Genomic DNA, 20,116 nt, shown 5'->3' on the forward strand with positions numbered 1-20,116 from the left:
TCAAGCCAGTGACCGGCCCTGCAGTGGAGGGAGTGCAGCGCACTCAGCTGCTAAGGTGGGTTTCAGGGGCCTGATGCTTGCCAAAGCAGCGGGAGAATGGGCTGACATTTCCTGGGTGCTGCCACCACCAATGGAGCCCCAGGGGTTGGCCCACAGGCTGTGCACTGAGCTCTAGATCCCTGTGTATCACGTATCTTTGCCTACATCTCACACCATGGCTGGCCATCAAGCCTGGATGCTAAAGCGGACCTCAATAAAGCCAGTCACACCCATGTCTCTGCAGGGCTCCTGTTACGACTAGGATCTCTCATTTTGCAGATATTAAGTCCAAGTGCTATCTTACAGAAATGCAATTCAAACCACATTTCAGTGAGATAAAATTAATTTTAATTTTATTTAAAACGATGCATTCAAAATACTATCTCAATATGTAATTAATACAAAGAAGCATTAATGAAGATGTTTTATCATTTGGGGGCATTAATAAGCCTTTGACGTCAATGTGTACTTTAAAAATAAATAAAGTGTGGGCCTCCCTGGTGGCACAGCGGTTGAGCGCTGGGTTGCGAAGCTGCCTGCAGCCTCTGCAGCGCCGGTTTGATCCCCAAGTGCCGGGTGAGGGTCCCACATGGCGCACAGACCTCTCCTGCCGCCCGCTGCTCCCCTCAGCAGTGTACTTCGGTCCTTCTGCCTGCTCTGCTCCCCGCTCTGGCTCTGGTGAATTCTCTCACCCTCCTGTGCTTCTGACTGTACCCAGTGCTTGTATAAATAAATAAATAAATCTTTAAAATAAATAAAGTGTACTTCACATTGCAGCACATCTTAGTTCAAAACAGCCACATTTAAAGTCCTCAGTATACCCATTAGACACTAGTGGTTACTACACTGGATATTGTAGGTCTAGAAAATAAACCTTTTCTGCTAGAAGGAGTCACCAACTATGTACAGTGAAGACGGGAGTAGGGCAGCGAAAGAAGATCCCACAAATCCCTATTCCATGCCAGTGCCAACCACCCTTGGTATTTAGCAGCTTCAAGCTTTTTAGGGGTTGTGCTTGGTAAACTAGCTCACTTCCTGTTGTTCTCTCTCCAGCAGGCCCATGTGTAGAAGCCCATGGTTATATATGCAACACTTATGTGAGCTACAAGGCCTAATTATAAAATATAGTTGTGAACACCCACCAGTATCCTACCTCGAAGCTCAAAATCACAGCTGTAGGGCTGAATCTACATGTTTGTTTCTCCCAGTGTTAAGCGACTATCTCAACACCTGGAAGGAATCAGCTATGCAAATTTTGTGTATCATTGTTTTGCCATTTTTTCTTTTAATTTACATACATGTATGTACCTGTAAATAAGATATCGGTTAGTTTGGTTTGTCTTTATTGTGTATGTACATTTAGCAACTTGCCTTTATCATCTACACTCCATTTTTAATGTTCACTCATATGGATGCATGAATCTATAATTCATGTGCTGTTGCTGATCAATAACACTCATCAAAGATATTTAGCAAAAGTGTATTAGTAAAAGAGCTATATAGCTGTCCCTAAGTGTTCCCAAAAGGAAATCCTGGATTACAGAATATAGAATGTTCAGTTTTGCAAGAGAATACCAATGCAAGATATTAGATGTATCAATTTATCCTTCTCACTAGCATCAGACAGGATGTCCACACTATCCACATCCTTTCAACACCTAGCTTTGTCAGGCATCTTAATTTTGTAGAACCTAATTATCTATAAAATGGCATCTCAATGTAGTCTTAGAATACTAAGGAAGCTGAATATCTTTTTAAGTTTAATAACCATTCCTGTTAATATTTCTGTGAAATGCCTATGTCTTTTGTCCATTTGTAGGAGCTCTTTATATATGCTGGAGATTATAATCTTTTATAGGCCAAATATGTGGCAAATATTTTCCCGCTCTGTAGTTTGTCTGTTCACGGTTTTTATTGGTGCCTTTTGATAAAGGAAAGGTCTTAGTTTTAATCTGGTAAAACTGGTTATTTTTATTTTAGAGTTAACATTTTTTGTGTGAATTTAAATAAAAGCACCTTTCCATCAAGGTTATAAAGATAATCTCCCTATACTGCCTCCTAGGAACTTTCTTTACGTAATCTGAAACTGATTTTCTTTTTTTTTTTTTATAGTTTATTTTTTTTAAAGAGGCATGAATTTTTATTTATTTATTTATTTGTTTGTTTGTTTATACATGCACTGGGTACAGTCAGAAGCACGGGAGGGTGAGAGAATTCACCAGAGCCAGAGCGGGGAGCAGAGCAGGAAGAAGGACCGAAGTACACTGCTGAGGGGAGCAGCGGGCGGCAGGAGAGGTCTGCGCGCCATGCGGGACCCTCCTCCGGTGGCCGGGGAGCAGCCGGGGATCGAACTGGCGCTGCAGAGGCCGCAGAGGCTTCGCAACCCAGTGCTCAACCGCTGCGCCACCGGGGAGGCCCTGAAACTGATTTTTCTGTATCTTGTACTAAGGATCCAACTGCATTCTTCTCCCAGCATTTAACAGCGCTATGTACTGAACAATCCTTTGCCCAAGGATATGGAATTCCACCTCTGCCATACAGCAAATCCCGCAGGTATGTTTCTGGCAGCGCTTCTGTCCCACTGGCCAATTTGCGTTTCTCTGAGCCAATCGTAATGCCCTGATACTGGCAGGGCATGTGCTCACTTCCTATTATCTTTAAAAATGCCCTAACAATATCAAAACTTTATCCTTTCAAACATTTTAGAACTGATTTGTCATATTTTGGAAAAAAACAAAAACAAAAAAACCCTTTGGGGGATTAGATTGAAGATACACCGAATCCACAGATTAACATGGAAGAACAGGCTATACCATATTGAGTTTTCCTAGGCAAGAATAACCTGTCTTTATTCATTCATCTTTAATAAATCAAGAGTTGTAGATGTTTCTCCACTAAAGATTTTACTTTTTGTTAATTCTCATTTGTATAAAAGATGATTCCATTCTTTGATATTGCTTGGTATTTCAAACAAAAAGAGGCTTTACACAGGGAATTAGGAACTTTCAAAATAACTGAGAAGTTTAGAGTAGGAACAAAAAATTTAAGTGAGCCACCTCTGGCCAGTCAATTTCACTTCTGCAGTTGTAGGGAAAGGAAAGAGTCCAAAAACCACTCTTACCATCCATAAGTGAAAAAACTGCAGAAAAAGCTGCCGGTACCACAGTTGCTCTGCAACCCTGAGATAGCTAGACAGTGGGGGGGTGTGGAGGCCAAGACTAATACTCAGTTTGGTCTAAGCCCACTTACCCACACCAGTGTCTCCTACACCACTGTCTTCCTCCCACCTTCCAAATTTCTTTTTTTTTCTTTTTAAGATTTATTTATTTTTATACAAGAACTGGGATACAGGTCAGAGGCGTGGGAGGGTAAGAGGATTCACCAGAGACAGAGCAGGGAGCAGAACAGGCAGACAGACGGAAACACGCTGCTGAAGGGAGTAGCAGACAAGATCTTCCAAATTTCTAGGAATGATCTTATGCACTGAACGATATCCAGAAGCCTGGGGCAGGATGTGTGTGAGTTTATAGCTCCAGCCTCTGAAATACAGGGAATGGTTCTGAATCCCCAGACTATACCTTGGACACCATCCATTTTCTACTTCCAAAAATGTCAAAATCACTGGTCTCCTGTTAATCTTGCCCCATTTTCTTTATCTCTGTGATTTCATATCTTTCATGCTCATTTACTGCAATGAAATAATCTCCTGCAGTCACCACAGAAGTTCTGAAGTCCATGTTCAAAAGCAACCCAGACCAAGCATGGCTAGGGTCTCCCATTTCTCCTCACATCTAGACATGTGTCTTTCCCACATGTAAAGTGTGTTTTAACAGCTAACAACATCTGCAGCCCCTCCCTGCACACAAAGATTTTTCTTCTTCTTTTTTTGTGATGGGAGGAAAGTTAATGAGAATTTGAACTATATCCATAATTTTAAAAATTACTTTTAAAATGAACTAGAAATAAATATGAAAAAGTCTCAACAGTTATTAATTCAGGGAATTGAAAAAAAATATATTTATATATTTTGATACTTAAATTTCTCAGCATTCCAGCTTTAAGAACAATCATCCATCAACCTGCATATCCCATGGCAACAAGGCAGGGCACTCTACCACAAGACAGGCATGATGCCAGGAGCCAAGGGGAAGCCATAAGGAGTCAGAGGTTCAATAGGGCCTGGCAGGCCTTGATGAGTTTGCACTGCTGTCACCATTATGCCCTCCTTCTCAAAGCGTAGGGCACACCATCCATTCAGAACTCTGGGCTCCTAAAGAATAGATTTTATTTTTTTGGTCTGGGAAGAAAAATACAGCAACCTAAATAACTTCAAGCCAACATGCAAGCCCTGAGAGGTACCCCCTCTATGCTGAGCCATATGATCAGAAATCCAAATCTAGCCTAGTCCCTGCCTTCAGATAGATGAGCAGGATGAACCATGCAAGCGACTAGCATTGTTTTCAGTATTTACAACAGGATAATTATTACATAGAACCTTAAAAGCTAAGCCAAAAGGCACTCTGAGAATAGCAAGGAAGCAGGCTTCCATTTCACAACAAGCCCAGAACTGTCCAAAATATGCTCTAGGAGGTTGGCGCCAAGTCAGACCAGGGGAGTGGCCCCAGGTTGACCTACACAGAGCACCTGCATTCCAAGCACTGAGAAGTTCAGTTTTTGGGCTGTAACCCAAGGAAGGACCAGGTTGGCCCCCACATTTAAAGTTGTCCCAGAGCTCCAGGAGACCCAGCTTCCATCATTCAAACTCTCATTTGCAAAGGCAGAGACACATATGATGCAATGAAAGGGCAGGCTCAAGGCACAATTAAGAGAGGTCCCCTCTAAATACCCACTCTGACAGCCAAATACAGTCTGACCAGACCACCCCTACTTCTTATTTAGAGCTCACTCAAAGATATGTTCCACAGTCAAATGTCACTTATTTCATGCCCTACCCAAGTCTCCTGGTTAGAACTGTTTTTTGGTTTTGTTTTTTGTTGGTTTCTTTTTTGTAGCACCAGGCTTACAGGAATTACCACACTCCCCCTCCACTTTACTGAATGTTGAGAAGGACCCCTGTCCTAGGCCAGGTCCCACAGAGGAAGAGGACAGGTTTTCTGCCCTTGGGTAGCTGAGAGTTCAGTCTGCAAGGAGAGATCACACACATGGGAACAAGTAATGCAAGAATTACCAGCAGTTCTAGATACTGGCAGACAGGGCAGAGCAGGTGCAGGCAGAAGCCAACCCCGTCTTAAGAGCCCAGAGACACCCTCTGTGGTATCTTCTAAACCAAGCCTTGAAGGATGGTCCATACTGAAATAGATCAAGGGGTTGCCAGGGAAAGAGAAAGGCATAAAGGAAGCATGCACCTAGGAAATTTTTACTGGGGTGGGCACAGGAACCAGTCCACATGAGTCAAACCACTGAAAGGGAAACAGTGACAGGTAAGGCTGGCAAAGTAGAACCAAGCCACACTCTAAGGAAATTTGAATATCAGCCTAAGGAGTTTAGGTCTCTGATCCTCATGCTGCAGTAAGACACACCTTTATCTTAGGGGCTTTACACACACACACACACACACACACACACGCGCGCGCCTGCATATAAATGCAAGACACACCTACAACCCCAAACCAAGTTGAGAATATAGTCAATATTACCCACAGAGTATGCAAACTCCTGTGGGTACTGGGTCAGAAACCAGGTGGAGAACCAGTGATTTATTACATTTTCTGTGGCATCTGCATTGTCTCTAGCACATATCTTAAAGAGAAAACCCTGAGTAGAAGATTACTAGTGACTGGGTATGCAGGGAGGGCAGGCAGAGCAAAGGTCAATTTCAATGTCCCTTGTCAGGATCCCAGCCAAGGATCCCATGATCTCAAAAGGGCTACCTCCAGAGCCGGTCCAGGGGAAGAGCAGAGGCGAGAGGCATGATGGCACCACGCTTCAGGGGGGCTCACTGTGGGGGCCAGCAGGTCCCCAGATGTTGCATCTTAGGTGCCTCTCCTGCTTTACCATAGCCCTGATGCAAGTTCTGGGACCTACCTGTACTGGGCATCTGTTTTTAAAAAGATGGAAAGAGGGAAGAAAGTCAGTTACAAATCAGCTTCCAGCACATAGATGCAGATTACCAGTGGATACCATCTCCTTCTCATGGGAAAGTCACGCAGCTCTGAAAAAAAAAATGCCGGGACCATGTGTGTCCACCTGCCCGACACACTCACCTGGACAGTCGGCTTCGTCGCTCTCATCCTCACAAGTCACCCAGCCGTCACACTGCCAGGGGAGGGGGATGCACTGGATGGCGCCACTGCGACAGGCAAACTGCCCAGGGTTGCACCGCAGCTCTGTGGAACCAAAGGGCAAGAGGCTGTTGAGGAAGCAGCAAAAGCAGCAGCAGAGACCTTGGGTGGCCAGGATTGACATCTCCCAGCCCCATGAGCGTGGGCTGAAAGCCAGGCAGCCTGCCCGCAGCCCGCCTCCTCACAGGCCTGTACACATGCCCCAAGAAGGACTTGCCAAGAGCTGTTATAAATGCTACACACCCCCAAGGCACTGATTTTTTTTTTTTAAGGTTTTCTTTTTTTTTTTTTTTTTAAGATTTATTTATCTATGCATACAAGAACTGGGGTACAGGCCAGAGGTATGGTTGGTGAGAGGATTCACCAGAGACAGAGTGGGGAACAGAACAGGCAGACTGACTGAAATACACTGCTGAGGAGAGCAGTGTGCGAGTCAGGAGAGGTCTGTTACACAAGGCGCTGATTTTTGTGCACGCACACACCCCAAACATTTCTGCCCTGGGCAGGACTCCGAACTGGACTGCAGATGAAACAGAAGGAACACACACACACACAAACATACACGCTTAGTTTCTGACAAAAAGCAAAAAGAGGTGGCCACAACAGGTGCACTCAACCAAAATGCTAAAACACGCAGGTCAATGGTTTTAGAAGTTATATATAAGGTAAAGGGACGAGCATTCTAGAAAAGCAGAGCCTAAGGAAATAACACAGGAGAACACACCAAGTAGTCTGTGTGGAATTCCCTTGACACTGGATCACTGGATCAGAAACACAAGAAGGGTCAGATTGTGGATGGAGGCTTTGAGAGTGTAACCAGTGGCTGAAGCCACACTATTACAGGTGGTGCCCCTGGAGAGGAGTGCAGGTGAGGATAGATAGCCCCTGGGAAAAGGTGAACAAAGTATCTGTTGGGGTGAACACTCTGAGAATACATATAAGGGACTGCAGAAACAGCACCCAGGATTCAGTGTTCGGGATTCAGCATTCAAGATTTCAGCGTTCATGTATCTTCAGGGATTCCGGGGTCAGCGATTTCTGCCCCCACCATGCCGATCTTCCAGAAAGCTGTTGTGGGCCTCTGAAGAATGTGGAGAGGTTTCCAGCAGCCAAACTCAGAGAGAAAAAGTTTGGAGGCTTTGCAAGGAGCTGAGTAACCGAAACTGTTTCTGGTTTTGTTGCTGTTACAGCCCAGCAGGGAAGGAGAAGACCCGAAAGTGGGCACCTCGCTGGGCTACGTGAACAGTGTAGCTGTTTGCTGGGTCCTTTGCCTGCTGCAGTGCTGGGGCATCTCGGCAACTCTATGAGAGTCTCCTGTTGTGTCTCCTGCCGTCTTTCTAAGTTGGATCCCAGCCTACGGTCTGGCTGCCACGTACTCCAGGCACTCAGTGGTGGGAAGACACCATCTTGGGAGTGTTTGCGTTCAGGACTTTAAACTAGGACTAAAACACTGGACATGGCTTTGGGTGAAGGAAATGGCCATTTTTGGCCTCGGTGACTCTTTGTGTTTGCCTGGTTTGTTAAATAAATCCCATTATTATTGTTCTTTGAACCTGAGTAGTCTTGCAATTGTGTACATTTGGGCACTATCCCTGGCCAGTTTTTGTGCTCCTTTGCTGCCCTGGATCGAGAGTAAGGTGGTTCTTAATAACAGAGAGCCAGTAAGTATCAAAATTTGTTTTAAGCAAGGTATAATTAGTGATGCTTTCTGAGAACAATTAGAATAGAAGGATCACACAAAAATATCATATAACTAAGCAAAATAAGGACTTAAAATGAGGCAGGGGTCAGCAAATTACAGCCCACAAACCAAATCCTGCCCTTCCCATTGGTTTTTTCCCAGTAAAGTTTTATTGGAATACAGCCACAAATATGCATTGTCTGTGGATGTTTTCAAGATACTACAACCCAGAGAAGGTTGCGAGAAAGAGTACAAAGTCTGCTAAAAATTGAAAATATTTACTCTCTGGGTCTCCAGGAAAAAGTCTGCAGACTCCTGAACTGAGATGACAGCTGATAAATACCTACACCTTGGAGCTAAAGAAAACACTGAAGTGTGAGGGATGGAGTCTTGTACACCGAGCTGATGACACAGGAAGGAAAACAGACGTGGTGCCGCTGTATCTGCTCCCTCAGTTGAATTCCTTCTCCTGGAATCATTATACTTAAATTCAGAAAGAAACAGGAACAATTCCTATACTTGAATCCTGTCCATTTGTGTCCCCAAGTAATTAGAGCCCATCATCACTCTAATTTATCAAGGAAGATGAATCTACCAAATCAGGCAGAGGTGGAAGCTGCGCCTGAGCTGTCCTCCAGTCACTACCCCATACCACCATGAGCCCCATGAGTGGAAGTATGTCACAGCATCAGCACATTCAGGAGAGCCTTTTCAGAGTGCTGTGTGTGCAGTAGGGTCAGACGCAAGCACAGCCTCAATTCCACATACCCTTCCCCAGGATCAGATATATATCCTCCACGGGAAAAGAAGCAATTCTGAATTCAGCACTACCGTGTCTCCACCTACTACCTCACACTGTGGTAAAGCAATACAATCTAAGATTAAAGGAAGTCTTTATAAAGTACCCAACATTCATGAAATATTCACTGTATTGTATATTTTATAAAGGTTTTTGACCAAAATAGAGTTATAGGGACAAATTTAACTGTCCACCTAAAACAACCAGAAAAGGTATATATGTAAGAAAACCATGGTTTTCCAGACAATGAACATCAGACATGAAGGACAGCGAACCCAAGAGTTAGTTATGAAACATGAGAGGTGAGCCTCATTGTCTCAGGAACATCTCCAGGCTGCAGACATGTACACCACTTTGTGAAGTTTATTTTTATAAGCTATATATATATAAAACTACATATTATTATATACAAAATATATATTTTATATATAGTAATACTGTTTTGCATCTATAGCACATCTTCAAAATATGAAGGAAAAACTGCTACCACTAATACACAACTTGACATCATAGCCAAATTTCGATCCCCTCTCAAATGATAGAACAAGCAGACAGAAAAAATCAGCAAAGACATAGACAACTTGAGTAACACTAACAACTAACTGAATTTAATCAACATTTATAGACTTTTCTATCCCCAAACAGCAAAATACATACTTTTCAAATACACACATAACATTTACTATAATAAATAATAATATGAGCCACAAAGTAATTCTCCGTAAATTTACAATGAATTCTCAAAAAGTTTACATTAATTCAAATCATACAAAGTATGAATTAAAAACCAACAGAAAGATACGAGGAAAATCCCCCAATTGCATGGGAACTGACACACGTCTACCTAAATAACTCATGGGTCAAAAAAAAAAAAAGAAATGAAAAGGCAAATTATTGAAAGCATTTAAAATTAATAAAAACTTACGGAATTTAATTAAGGCAAATATATAGCACTAAGTTCCTATATCAGATAAGGTCTCAATAACCTCGGCTTAGAAAAGAAGGGCAAATTAAACCAAAGTAAGCAATAGAAAAGAAGTAATAAATACCAGAGTAGAAACTGGTAAAACAGGAAAATAATAAAAATGAAAGGTGGTGTTTCTGTTTTTTGGTTTGTTTTTTTTTTTAAAGCAGTAACAGTAAACCTTTAGCCAGACTAATCGGGAAAAAATAATATTAAAGAATACAAAATATCACTATCAGAAGAGGGGTGTCATCACTATAGATGACAAAAAGAATTACTATAGATGACAAAGAGAGAATAATAAGCAAGTAATATAAACAAGTTTATATCAATAAGTTTGACAAGTGAAATGGACACATTCCTTGAAAGGCACAAAATTCTCTCAAAAAGAATCCAGTAACTTGAAGAGTCCTATAGCTTATAAAGTTAAAAAATCTTTACACAAAGAAAATTCCAGGCCTAAATGACTTCACTGAAAGCTTACCAAATATTTAAGGAAGGAAAAAAATACAAATAATATACAAACTCTAGTTCAAATATTTAAAAATTACCATCATAAAAGCACCATAAAATAGCAAGTGCATTGGGAAAAATCTGAGGGCAAATGTGCAAGTCCTATGCCCTGAAAATTACAGAATATTGCTGAGAAAAAAATTTAAAGACCTAAACCTACTGGAAAATACAAAATATTCATGGATCAGTAAGCTCAGTATTAAGATACCAATTCTACCCAAATTCATGTACAGATTCAGTTATCGCTCCTCAGCCTTTTGGATAAGATCAAGTATAGATTCAATGTAATCCCAGTCGATATTTCAGCAGACCTTTTTACGGAAGTTAACAAACTAACTCTAGAATTCATATGGAAATGCAAGTACTTATAATACCCAAGGCAATTCTGAAAAGGATGAACAAAGTTGGAGGATTAACATACCTGACTTCAAGACTTACAGTAATCTTTAAGGCAGTGTGGCATGATGTCAAGACATTCTTTAGATCCATGGCACCAAATTAGAGTCCAAAAATAGGTCTACACATGTGGGCAACTAATTTATGACAAAGGTAAAGTCAATTCGCTAGAACAGTACTTCCACAGATGGAAACGCACCAACTAGACAGCCATTTATAAGAAAAGAACTTTGATACATTCCTTGTACTAAAAATTAAAGTACATCAGAGGGCCTCCCCGGTGGCGCAGCGGTTGAGCGCTGGGTTGCGAAGCTGCCCGCGGCCTCTGCGGCGCCGGTTCGATCCCCGGCTGCTCCCCGGCCACCGGAGGAGGGTCCCACATGGCGCGCAGACCTCTCCTGCCGCCCGCTGCTCCCCTCAGCAGTGTACTTCGGTCCTTCTGCCTGCTCTGCTCCCCGCTCTGGCTCTGGTGAATTCTCTCACCCTCCCGCGCTTCTGACTGTACCCAGTGCATGTATAAACAAAACAAACAAACAGACCAGCAAACAAATAAATAAAGCATGCCTCTATAAAAAAAAAATAAAATAAAATAAAGTACATCAGAGACCTAAATGTAAAACCTAAAATTATATAACTTGTAGAAGAAAATCTTTGTGACCTTGAGTAGGGCAAAGATTTCATACATATAACTACACACACATATGTATATGTGTGTGTATACATATATACATGTAAGCGTATATGCATACAGCACCCCCCCCACAAACAAAATCCATAAGAGAAAAAGTTGATAAACTGGACTTCAACAGTTAGGATTTCAATAATTAGAAAGCAACACATAATTTTTCAAATGGATAAATGATTTTAATGGACACTTGACCAACGAAGGTATACAGATGGCAAATTAAGTAAGAAGATGCTCAACATCATTAGTCAATAAGGAAACGCAAATTAAAGCCATAATGAAATAGCATTACATACTCATTAGAATGGCTAAAATTAAAAAGATGATGAAACCAACTGTTGACAAGCATGTGAAGTAATTGAAACTCATGCATTTCCAGTGAGAAAGCAAAATGGTATAACTACTTGAGAAAATAACTTGACAGTTTCAGCAAAACAGGAGCTGCAGCTCTCCTGCCCACCAGTGACTATGTAGGTGTATCTCTTCTTCTTTCTCCCTTTCCTAATAAACCTAATAAACTTAAAAAGTATTTAAAAAAAAAACCCACAAAATACCAATTTGACAGTTTCTAAAAAAACTGACTCTATACCCACCACACCCCAGTCATTGCACTGAGGTTTCACCCAAGTAAAATAAAAGTACATGTCCACACCAAGACTTATTTAGAGTAATTTTATTTGTAACAGTTAAAGTTGGAAACAACCTAAAAGTCTATCAACACAATGAATGGCCAGAATTGCAGTATAGCCAACAACTGGCTACCACTCAGCAACATAAAGGAATGAGCCACTGATACATGTAGTCACATTTTTTTTTTAAAAAAAGGGGGGGGGCCTCCCCTGGTGGTGCAGTGGTTGAGCACTGGGCTGTGAAGCTGCCCGCAGCCTCTGCAGCGCCGGTTTGATCCCTGGCCGCCGGCAAGGATCCCACATGGTGTGACAGACCTTTCCTGCCATGCCCGCTGCTCCCCTCAGCAGTGTATTTCGTCAGTCTGCCTGCTCTGCTCCCCGCTCTGGCTCTGGTGAATTCTCTCACCATCCCGCGCTTCTGACTGTACCCAGTGCTTGTATAAATAAAAAAAATAATCACTTTAAAAAAAAAAAAAAAGAAAGAAATGGATAGTGGTGGTACTTATATAACACTGTCAATGTACTTACCATTACTGAAGTGTACACTTAAACATGTTTAAAGTAGTCAATGTTATGTTACATGTTTTTCACCACCAATTATGTTACATGTATTTCACCAATTTAAAAAAATCCTTTGAAAAGAGAAAAAATCTCAGGCACACAGCCCATTAGCCATCAACCACAAGTCAAGTAACCTCTGGAAGTGTCACTATGTTCTCTGAGAAAGAGAAAGAGAAAACCCCCAAACCCCAGCCACACTAGCAGACTACTGCTTTAAACTAGGCAATGTGTGGTAACAAGAGGATACACACCCCATAAATTTAAAAGTCCCTACAATACAGATTCTTTTCTAGATTTAATCTCTTCTTTGTTGGCAAGCCTTGAACTCATTTTAAAGTATGTAAACTGAGCTGTCTCAATTGCTGAAATTTAGTATACTGCCAAAATTGTTTGGAATTGATTTCTCCACAAAGAAATAGAGGAAGATCGCATGGAAACACAGGTGGCCACAGTTACACGGCCCAGAAAAATCAAAAATTTACCAGCAAAGAAAAGCAATAGTGAATTCTACTCCATCATCTCCCACTGCTCACAACACACCCTGGTAGTCTCTATCAATGGACTGAGATGCTCAGGCACAGCACTCCACCCCCTGCTGTAGTGCCCACCCAGAGACCAGGAGGGGCCTGCTTCCCGAGCGGACAGTGCAGCCTCCACCACTGTGCTCAAATGTTCCCCTCAGAGCACACTGACAGCTACTTCCCAGCAGCTTTCCCATGGATTCTCATTCTGCCTCTACAAAGACAATGTTGGACATGGACATTTATCCAGCACCACATTCAAATCCAGCTGCAGAGGATCTGAAAATAAGGGCTGGCTGGACCCTGCTATCCAAGTAACTGTGACAGCTCTAAGAAAATGGATCCCGTGAGCTCCTGGGTCCTCTCCAGCCATCATGGAACTAGTTGTTTCAATAGTAAATGCCTAGTAGTGCTTTTCCTTACTCCTACTAAAAAAAACCTCCAGCAAAAAAACTTGATCACATCAAGTTGAGTCAGTCATCTCTTCTCTGGACATTTCAAGAAGGGAGTGACCACCAGCAACATCATAGACAGCTAAACTACGAAATAAAGGGCAGACATCCCTGCTAAGTGGGCTTCCGTGCCTGAGGTAAAAAGGTAAAAATAGGGGCATGGACTAGGCCTCAGTATGGGCACAAGAGACCAAGATGAAGGACCAAGGCAAAAGGCCCAGTTTGGATAAGTAGAATAGGGCTGGACCCTGGAAAGAAGGCCTCGGCGTAGTCAAAACACAATGCGAAAAGAAAATAAAAGGTACTTCAGGACCACATGGCTTCAAGAGATGCACTCAGCTCCAGGAATGGCTGCTGCTGGCAGTGAAGGAGAGCTTCCTCAAAACACCAGCTACAGCAAGACAGAGAATAGTCATAAAGGGTAGAACGAGGAGGTAAGGAAACACACCACTAGGCATTTGCTGCAGCCCATGGGAGAGTATTCCACACCAAACTATATTACAAACGCCCTGCCTCCTCTAGAGTGTTCGCAGCGCCATTTGCCCTTGAATTAGGCAAAGGATCACCAGCCTTGCCCCACTTCAACTCAGGTTCTTAGGACCCCTGCCTCAGATGTTGCTGTAGATCCTCTGGCCCTTCCCCAGTGGCTGTCACTTTACAATACCAGCAGGCCTGTAAGCTCCCTGCCCCTGAATCTACCTTGCACCATGGGTGGGGTGATCAGCTTTGAAAGAGGTCCTACAGACCTTTCCCAAAATGAACCAACAGGTCTTAGTTCCTGGACTGCAGTGAAGCTGTGACACTAACACCTACTCAACCTCACAGAGCTTCATTCCTTCATCTGTGGAATATGGAGACAATCGCCCCTATCCTGCCATGCCCTCCTGACATTCAGGGTGGTAACAAGGTCCAAAAGAAAAATCGACTAACACAGCACTTGGGTGCTGAATAGATTCACTATTCCATCCTCTGGGAAGATTCTTAAAGCCCTCTGAAGAGGCAGATACCCTCAGAGGGACCCACACGGGGAAGGGTAAATGGGAGATGGGACCAGGAACTTTCACAGCATAGTCTCCCGCTAGGTCTCAGCAGTGAAGCCCAGATAAGGCTGCTGTTAACTGGAGGCCTGGGTGTCTCTGTGCTCTAGCGGGTATCAAGGCAGCAGCAAAAAAGACACTAGCATCTGGATATCAAGCTACAAGGAGCTGGGAGAGAAGCTGGTCCCAAGATTCTCATACACAAGGGCTAAGCGTTCAAGAGAGAGTGAGACATGTGCAGCTCATAGAAAACTAAAGGACTTAGGCCTCCCCTGGTGGCGCAGCGGCTGAGCACTGGGCTGTGAAGCTGCCCACAGCCTCTGCAGTGCCGGTTAGATCCCCAGCCGCTGGCGAGGGTCCCACATGGTGCAACAGACCTCTCCTGCCGTGCCCGCTGCTCCCCTCAGCAGTCTATTTCGTCAGTCTGCCTGTTCCCCGCTCTGGCTCTGGTGAATTCTTTCACCCTCCCGCGCTTCTGACTATACCCAGCGCTTGTATAAATAAATAAATCTTTTTAAAAAAAAAAGGACTAGAAGTTATATTAATAAAATTTAAAGGCAGGCCAGAGACTTGTATTTATTGAAATACCCACCTAGTCATGTCAGCACACTTCACAGAAGGGCTGACCCACCTGCTCCAAGTCCCACGTCAAGTTGGCAGCAGCAGAATGGAAACCAGAAGCCAGGCTCTGGGCTCTTTTACCCATATTCACCGTCAGCATGTCCCTCATGCGTTCTTATTTGGGATATAACTAACTCATCCACTCTCAGAGGTCTGGGTCCAAAATTTTCATTTTCCATTACAACCAAAAAAAGCAGTGTACTCATGGAAGCTGGCCACGCAGAGACCTCAAGGGACCAGGACTGCCTGACAGGGACCTATAGAGCCAGGCATGAACCAAAATGCTGTTAAAATGAAAACACTCCTGCTGTGGTTTTGAAATATGTCCTGCCCCCCAACCCCAGTCAGATGCCAGTAGCTCCCCAGTCGCTATGACCACAAGCCTCATTTCCAAATCATCCCTGGAACAGGAGAAGGACCAGTAAGCTACATCTCCACCCTCAGTCAGCTCTCCACATGGGAAAGGAGATCATCTCTCCCTGCTTGCATCCCACCCCCATACCCACCTGCCAGGCAATGACAAGCAGGTGACTGCTCTGCTGTGCCAGCAGACAGGGTAAGGCTGCCGATCTCAGGAACAGTGTCAGTCACTGTTTCCAATCAGGTAAGGAGTCACAAGGTTGTTGCTAAAGAATGCCACAGCAGAACAAAGTGACAAGGCCCCAAAATTTTAGTGTTTATTTCTCATGAATAACAAGCATTTTCTACATCCAGGAGATGTAGAAACCATCACCTGCTAACTTCTATCCTCAAAAACTACAACCAGACACTAGCTCAGCTGCCAAGCCCAGCCCTCCTGCTTCTCCTTAGGGGGGCAAGGCCCTGCTTAAAATAAGTTATCCTAGAAGAAAAGGAGGGAGCCGTAGGGAAGATGTGACTGAAGAAAATGAAAGAAAGGAAAGGCAGGTTTGCAAAGCATTTCAATTAAAGGAACAACACTTCAAAAGCAGAGCAGCTTGCAATCAGTTCCTACTTTATGGGTGTTTTGATTAGTGAAGGGAAGAGACGTATGTATTTGGGAATAAGACCAGGGCAAGAGGAAGGGGTAGAATTACAGTAACAGCCATCTCAAACTGGATACAACATGTAACAGCAGTTTCACCCCTCACACCACATTTTCATGACTACACAGTATGGGATACTCAATTCATCTGGAGAAACAATAGCTGTAGAAAATCAAGGACTTGAATGTTCATTTTACAAGTGCCAGGTAGTGTATCAAGTGCCTTAAATACATTGTTATATTTAAATACTAAAAACAAACATTAGCTTCTTCTAATTAACACAGACTCAAGTCTCATAGGGGCCAGGTTCTGTGCTAGTTGTGTGAAGTCCACAATCATATACAAGATCTCAAAGTCTAGCAAGGACACAGATCTTCACAACCCGGGGGTAGGCAAGATTTTGTACAAACACAGAAAATGTAACATAAAGGAAAAGGCTGACAAACTAGACTCCTTCAAACTTGTAAACTCCTTTGATCAAAAGCTCAGTAAATACACACAGATCATTGGGATAGAATACACACAAGTGTAATCAATTGATTTCTGACAAAGTGCAAAGAATTCAATGGAGAAATTATAATCTCTCAATAAATAGTGAATCTCAAACCATTCCTATCAGTTATAAAAATTAACTCAAAACACATCAAAGACTTAAACGGAAAGACTATTGTAGCAGAAAACATGCCAGAGTGCTTACATGCAACAAAATACAAGGCATGCAAGAAAAAATGCTATAAAGGGGACCTCCCTGGTGGTTCAAGGGGTTAAGTCTCAGCACTATGAAGCAATCCAAAGCCTCTGCAGCATGAGTTCGGCCGGCCAGGGAGCAACCCACATGGCGCAGCAGACCTCTCCTGACTCGCCCCCTGCTCCCCTCAGCAGTGTATTTCGGTCAGTCTGCCTGTCTGTTCCCCACTCTGTCTCTGGTGAATCCTCTCACACACACACACCCCCCCCCTGCATCTCTGGCCTGTGCCCCAGCTCTTGTATGCATAAATAAATAAATAAATCTTTAAAAAAAAAAAATCCTAGGAGAAAACAAAGTAAAAAAGGTTCATGCCACAGGATTTTTTTTTAACCATTGTTTTTAAAGATTTATTTATTTATTTATACAAGCACTGGGTACAGTCAGAAGCAGGGGAGGGTGAGAGAATTCACCAGAGCCAGAGCGGGGAACAGAACAGGCAGAAGGACCGAAGTACACTGCTGAGGGGAGCAGTGGGCGCAGCAGGTAAGGTCTGCGGGCCATGTGGGACCCTTGCCTGCGGCCGGGGATTGAACTGGCGCTGCAGAGGCTGTGGGCAGCTTCACAGCCCAGTGCTCAACCGCTGCGCCACTGGGGAAGCCCGCCACAGGATTTAGCAATGACCCCTTGGATATGACATTAAAAGCATGGGCAACAAAAGCAAGGACAGACAGAGGGGACTATATCAAACTTAAAAAAAAAAAAAGAGTGAAAAGGCAATTTATAAAAAGGGAAAATATTTTCAAATATCTGAGAAGGGGTTAGCATTTAGAATACACAAATAACTAAATACAAAAATACAATCCATCAACCATAAAATTCCAAATAATCCAATTTTAAAGTGAATAAAGAAGACAAACATCTTCCCAAAGAAAATGTACGAATGACCAACAAGAACATGAAAAGATGATCATCATCACGGTCATCAGGGAAATGTAAATTAAAATCACAAGATACCACCTCATACCCATTAGGATGTTCACTGTCAAAAAAAAAAAAAAAAAAAAGGAAAAAGAAAAAGAAAATAACCAGTGTTGGTAAGAACAGGGAGAAAAATGAAACCTTTATGCACAATTGGTGGGATTGTAAAGTGGTAAAGTCACCATGGAAAACAGCTTGGAGATTCCTCAAAAAACGAGAATTACCATAGTGATCCAGCAATCCCACTTCTGGGTATATAGGCAAAAGAAATGAAAACAGGACCTCAAAGAGTTACATGTACACCCATACTCACTGCAGCATAGTTCACAATAGCTAAGAGGTGGAAGCAACTTAAATGACCATCACAGATAAATGGATAAGGAAAATATGGTATAGTCACACAATGGACTATTTTTTTTTTATAGAGGCATGTTTTTATTTATTTATTTGTTTGTTTGTTTTTTGTTTATACATGCACTGGGTACAGTCGGAAGCTCAGGAGGGTGAGAGAATTCACCAGAGCCAGAGCAGGGAGCAGAGCAGGCAGAAGGACCGAAGTACACTGCTGAGGGGAGCAGCGGGCGGCATGAGAGGTCTGCGCGCCATGTGGGACCCTCCTCCGGTGGCCGGGGAGAAGCCGGGGATCGAACCGGCGCCGCAGAGGCTGCGGGCAGCTTCGCAACCCAGCGCTCAACCGCTGCGCCACCGGGGAGGCCCCACACAATGGACTATTTATTCAATCTAAAAAAAAAGGGAAGTTCTGTCATATGCTACAACATGACGAGCCGTTAAAACATTTTGTTGGGCCTCCCCGGGTGGTGCAGGCAGTTGAACGCCGTGCTGTGAAGCTGTCCACAACACCTGCAGCGCCGGTTCGATCCCTGGCCGACGGGCGAGGGTCCCACATGGAGCCTCCGCAGACCTCTCCTCCTGCCCGCTGCTCCCCTCAGCAATGTACTTCAGTCCTTCTGCCTGCTCTGCTCCCCGCTCTGGCTCTGGTGAATTCTCTCACCCTCCCGCGCTTCTGACTGTAACCAGTGCTTGTTTAAATAAATAAATCTTTTTAAAAATAAAAAAAAATAAAACATTACACTAAGTGGGCCTCCCTGGTGGCGCAGCGGGTTGAGCGCAGTGCTGTGAAGCTGTCAGCAGCCTCTACAGTGCGGTTCGATCCCAGCCAGCGTGCGAGAATCCCACATGGCACAGCAGACCTCTCCTGTTGCGCCCGCTGCTCTCCTCAGCAGTGTATTTTAGTTGTCTGCTTATTCTGTTCCCTGCTCTGTCTCTGGTGAATCCTCTCACCCTCCCGCACCTCAGGCCTGTACCCCAGCTCTTGCATAAAAAAAAATAAATCTTTTAAAAAAAAATTACGCTCAGTGAAATAAACCAGTCACAAAAAAAAAAAAAAAAAACACCAAATACTACATGATTCCATGTATACGAGACATCTCAAGTGGTCAGTCTTAGAAACAGAAAATTGAATTGTGGTTGCCAGGGGCTGGAGGAAAGTAGGAATTCTACTCATTGGATAATGAGTTTCAGTTTTGCAAGATGAAAAATTTCCAGCCTCTTGCATAACAAGGTACACAGAGTGAACACTATTATTCACTTATAAATGGCCAAGATGGAATTTTGTATTTTTTTTACAATTCTAAAAATTCAAAACAACAGCAACACTAAACCTTGTTCTTTGGACCCAGTCAACAATCCTGAGTCAGTACTGGCCCCATTAGAGGAAAAATGATGAGGTCTCTACCCTCACAAGCATATGCCTGCAAGACCTGGAGGGATTTTTAAAGTCATAGGATAATATTAAAACTGAATGAAGAACTCCTGCAGGAAAGCAGACTGTAAATCTGAGACATCCTGAATGGAGACTGAGGGGAAGGTGAAGCCAATGGCAGGGAGATCTGCCCCTGACTCCTCCCACAGAAGAAATCTGTCTGTTCAAACTCTAGTGCCCACTTGCAGGCCCTACAGGAAGCTCCGTCACGAAGGCACACATTATCATTAATGCACCTCTTTAAAGAATGCTGAAAGGCAACATTTACAGTCTGAAGATTTCATTTCACATAGTTTAAAATGAAAATCAAGATTTTGATTCAAAACACCAAAAACTATGTAAAAAAAGGGTAATAGTAATCAAATACTTGGGAATAAATCTAAAAAAAGAGGTAAAGGACCTATACAAAGAAAACTGTAAAACACTGTTAAAAGAAATAGAAAAAGACACAAAGAAATGGAAA

At 43.1% G+C, this 20,116-nt stretch overlaps 1 protein-coding gene across 4 annotated transcripts in view; it reads right to left on the reverse strand.

Annotated features, from left to right (window-relative positions):
* DGCR2 (DiGeorge syndrome critical region gene 2) overlaps positions 1 to 20,116 on the reverse strand; it is a gene marked incomplete at both ends in the record, with an annotated part of 74,053 nt that overhangs the window by 39,823 nt on the left and 14,114 nt on the right. For 2 of the 4 annotated variants that reach the window (XM_084244916.1, XM_084244917.1), the window contains one exon: positions 6,264 to 6,386. The exons of the other annotated variants lie outside the window; for them this stretch is intronic. In XM_084244916.1, the coding sequence (XP_084101042.1) occupies positions 6,264 to 6,386 (123 nt within the window). The remainder of the gene's footprint in view (positions 1 to 6,263; positions 6,387 to 20,116) is intronic. 4 annotated transcript variants of the gene reach the window in all.

The sequence above is a fragment of the Talpa europaea genome, assembly GCF_964194135.1.
Source record: "Talpa europaea genome assembly, chromosome: 10".
NCBI classification, from domain to species: domain Eukaryota; kingdom Metazoa; phylum Chordata; class Mammalia; order Eulipotyphla; family Talpidae; genus Talpa; species Talpa europaea.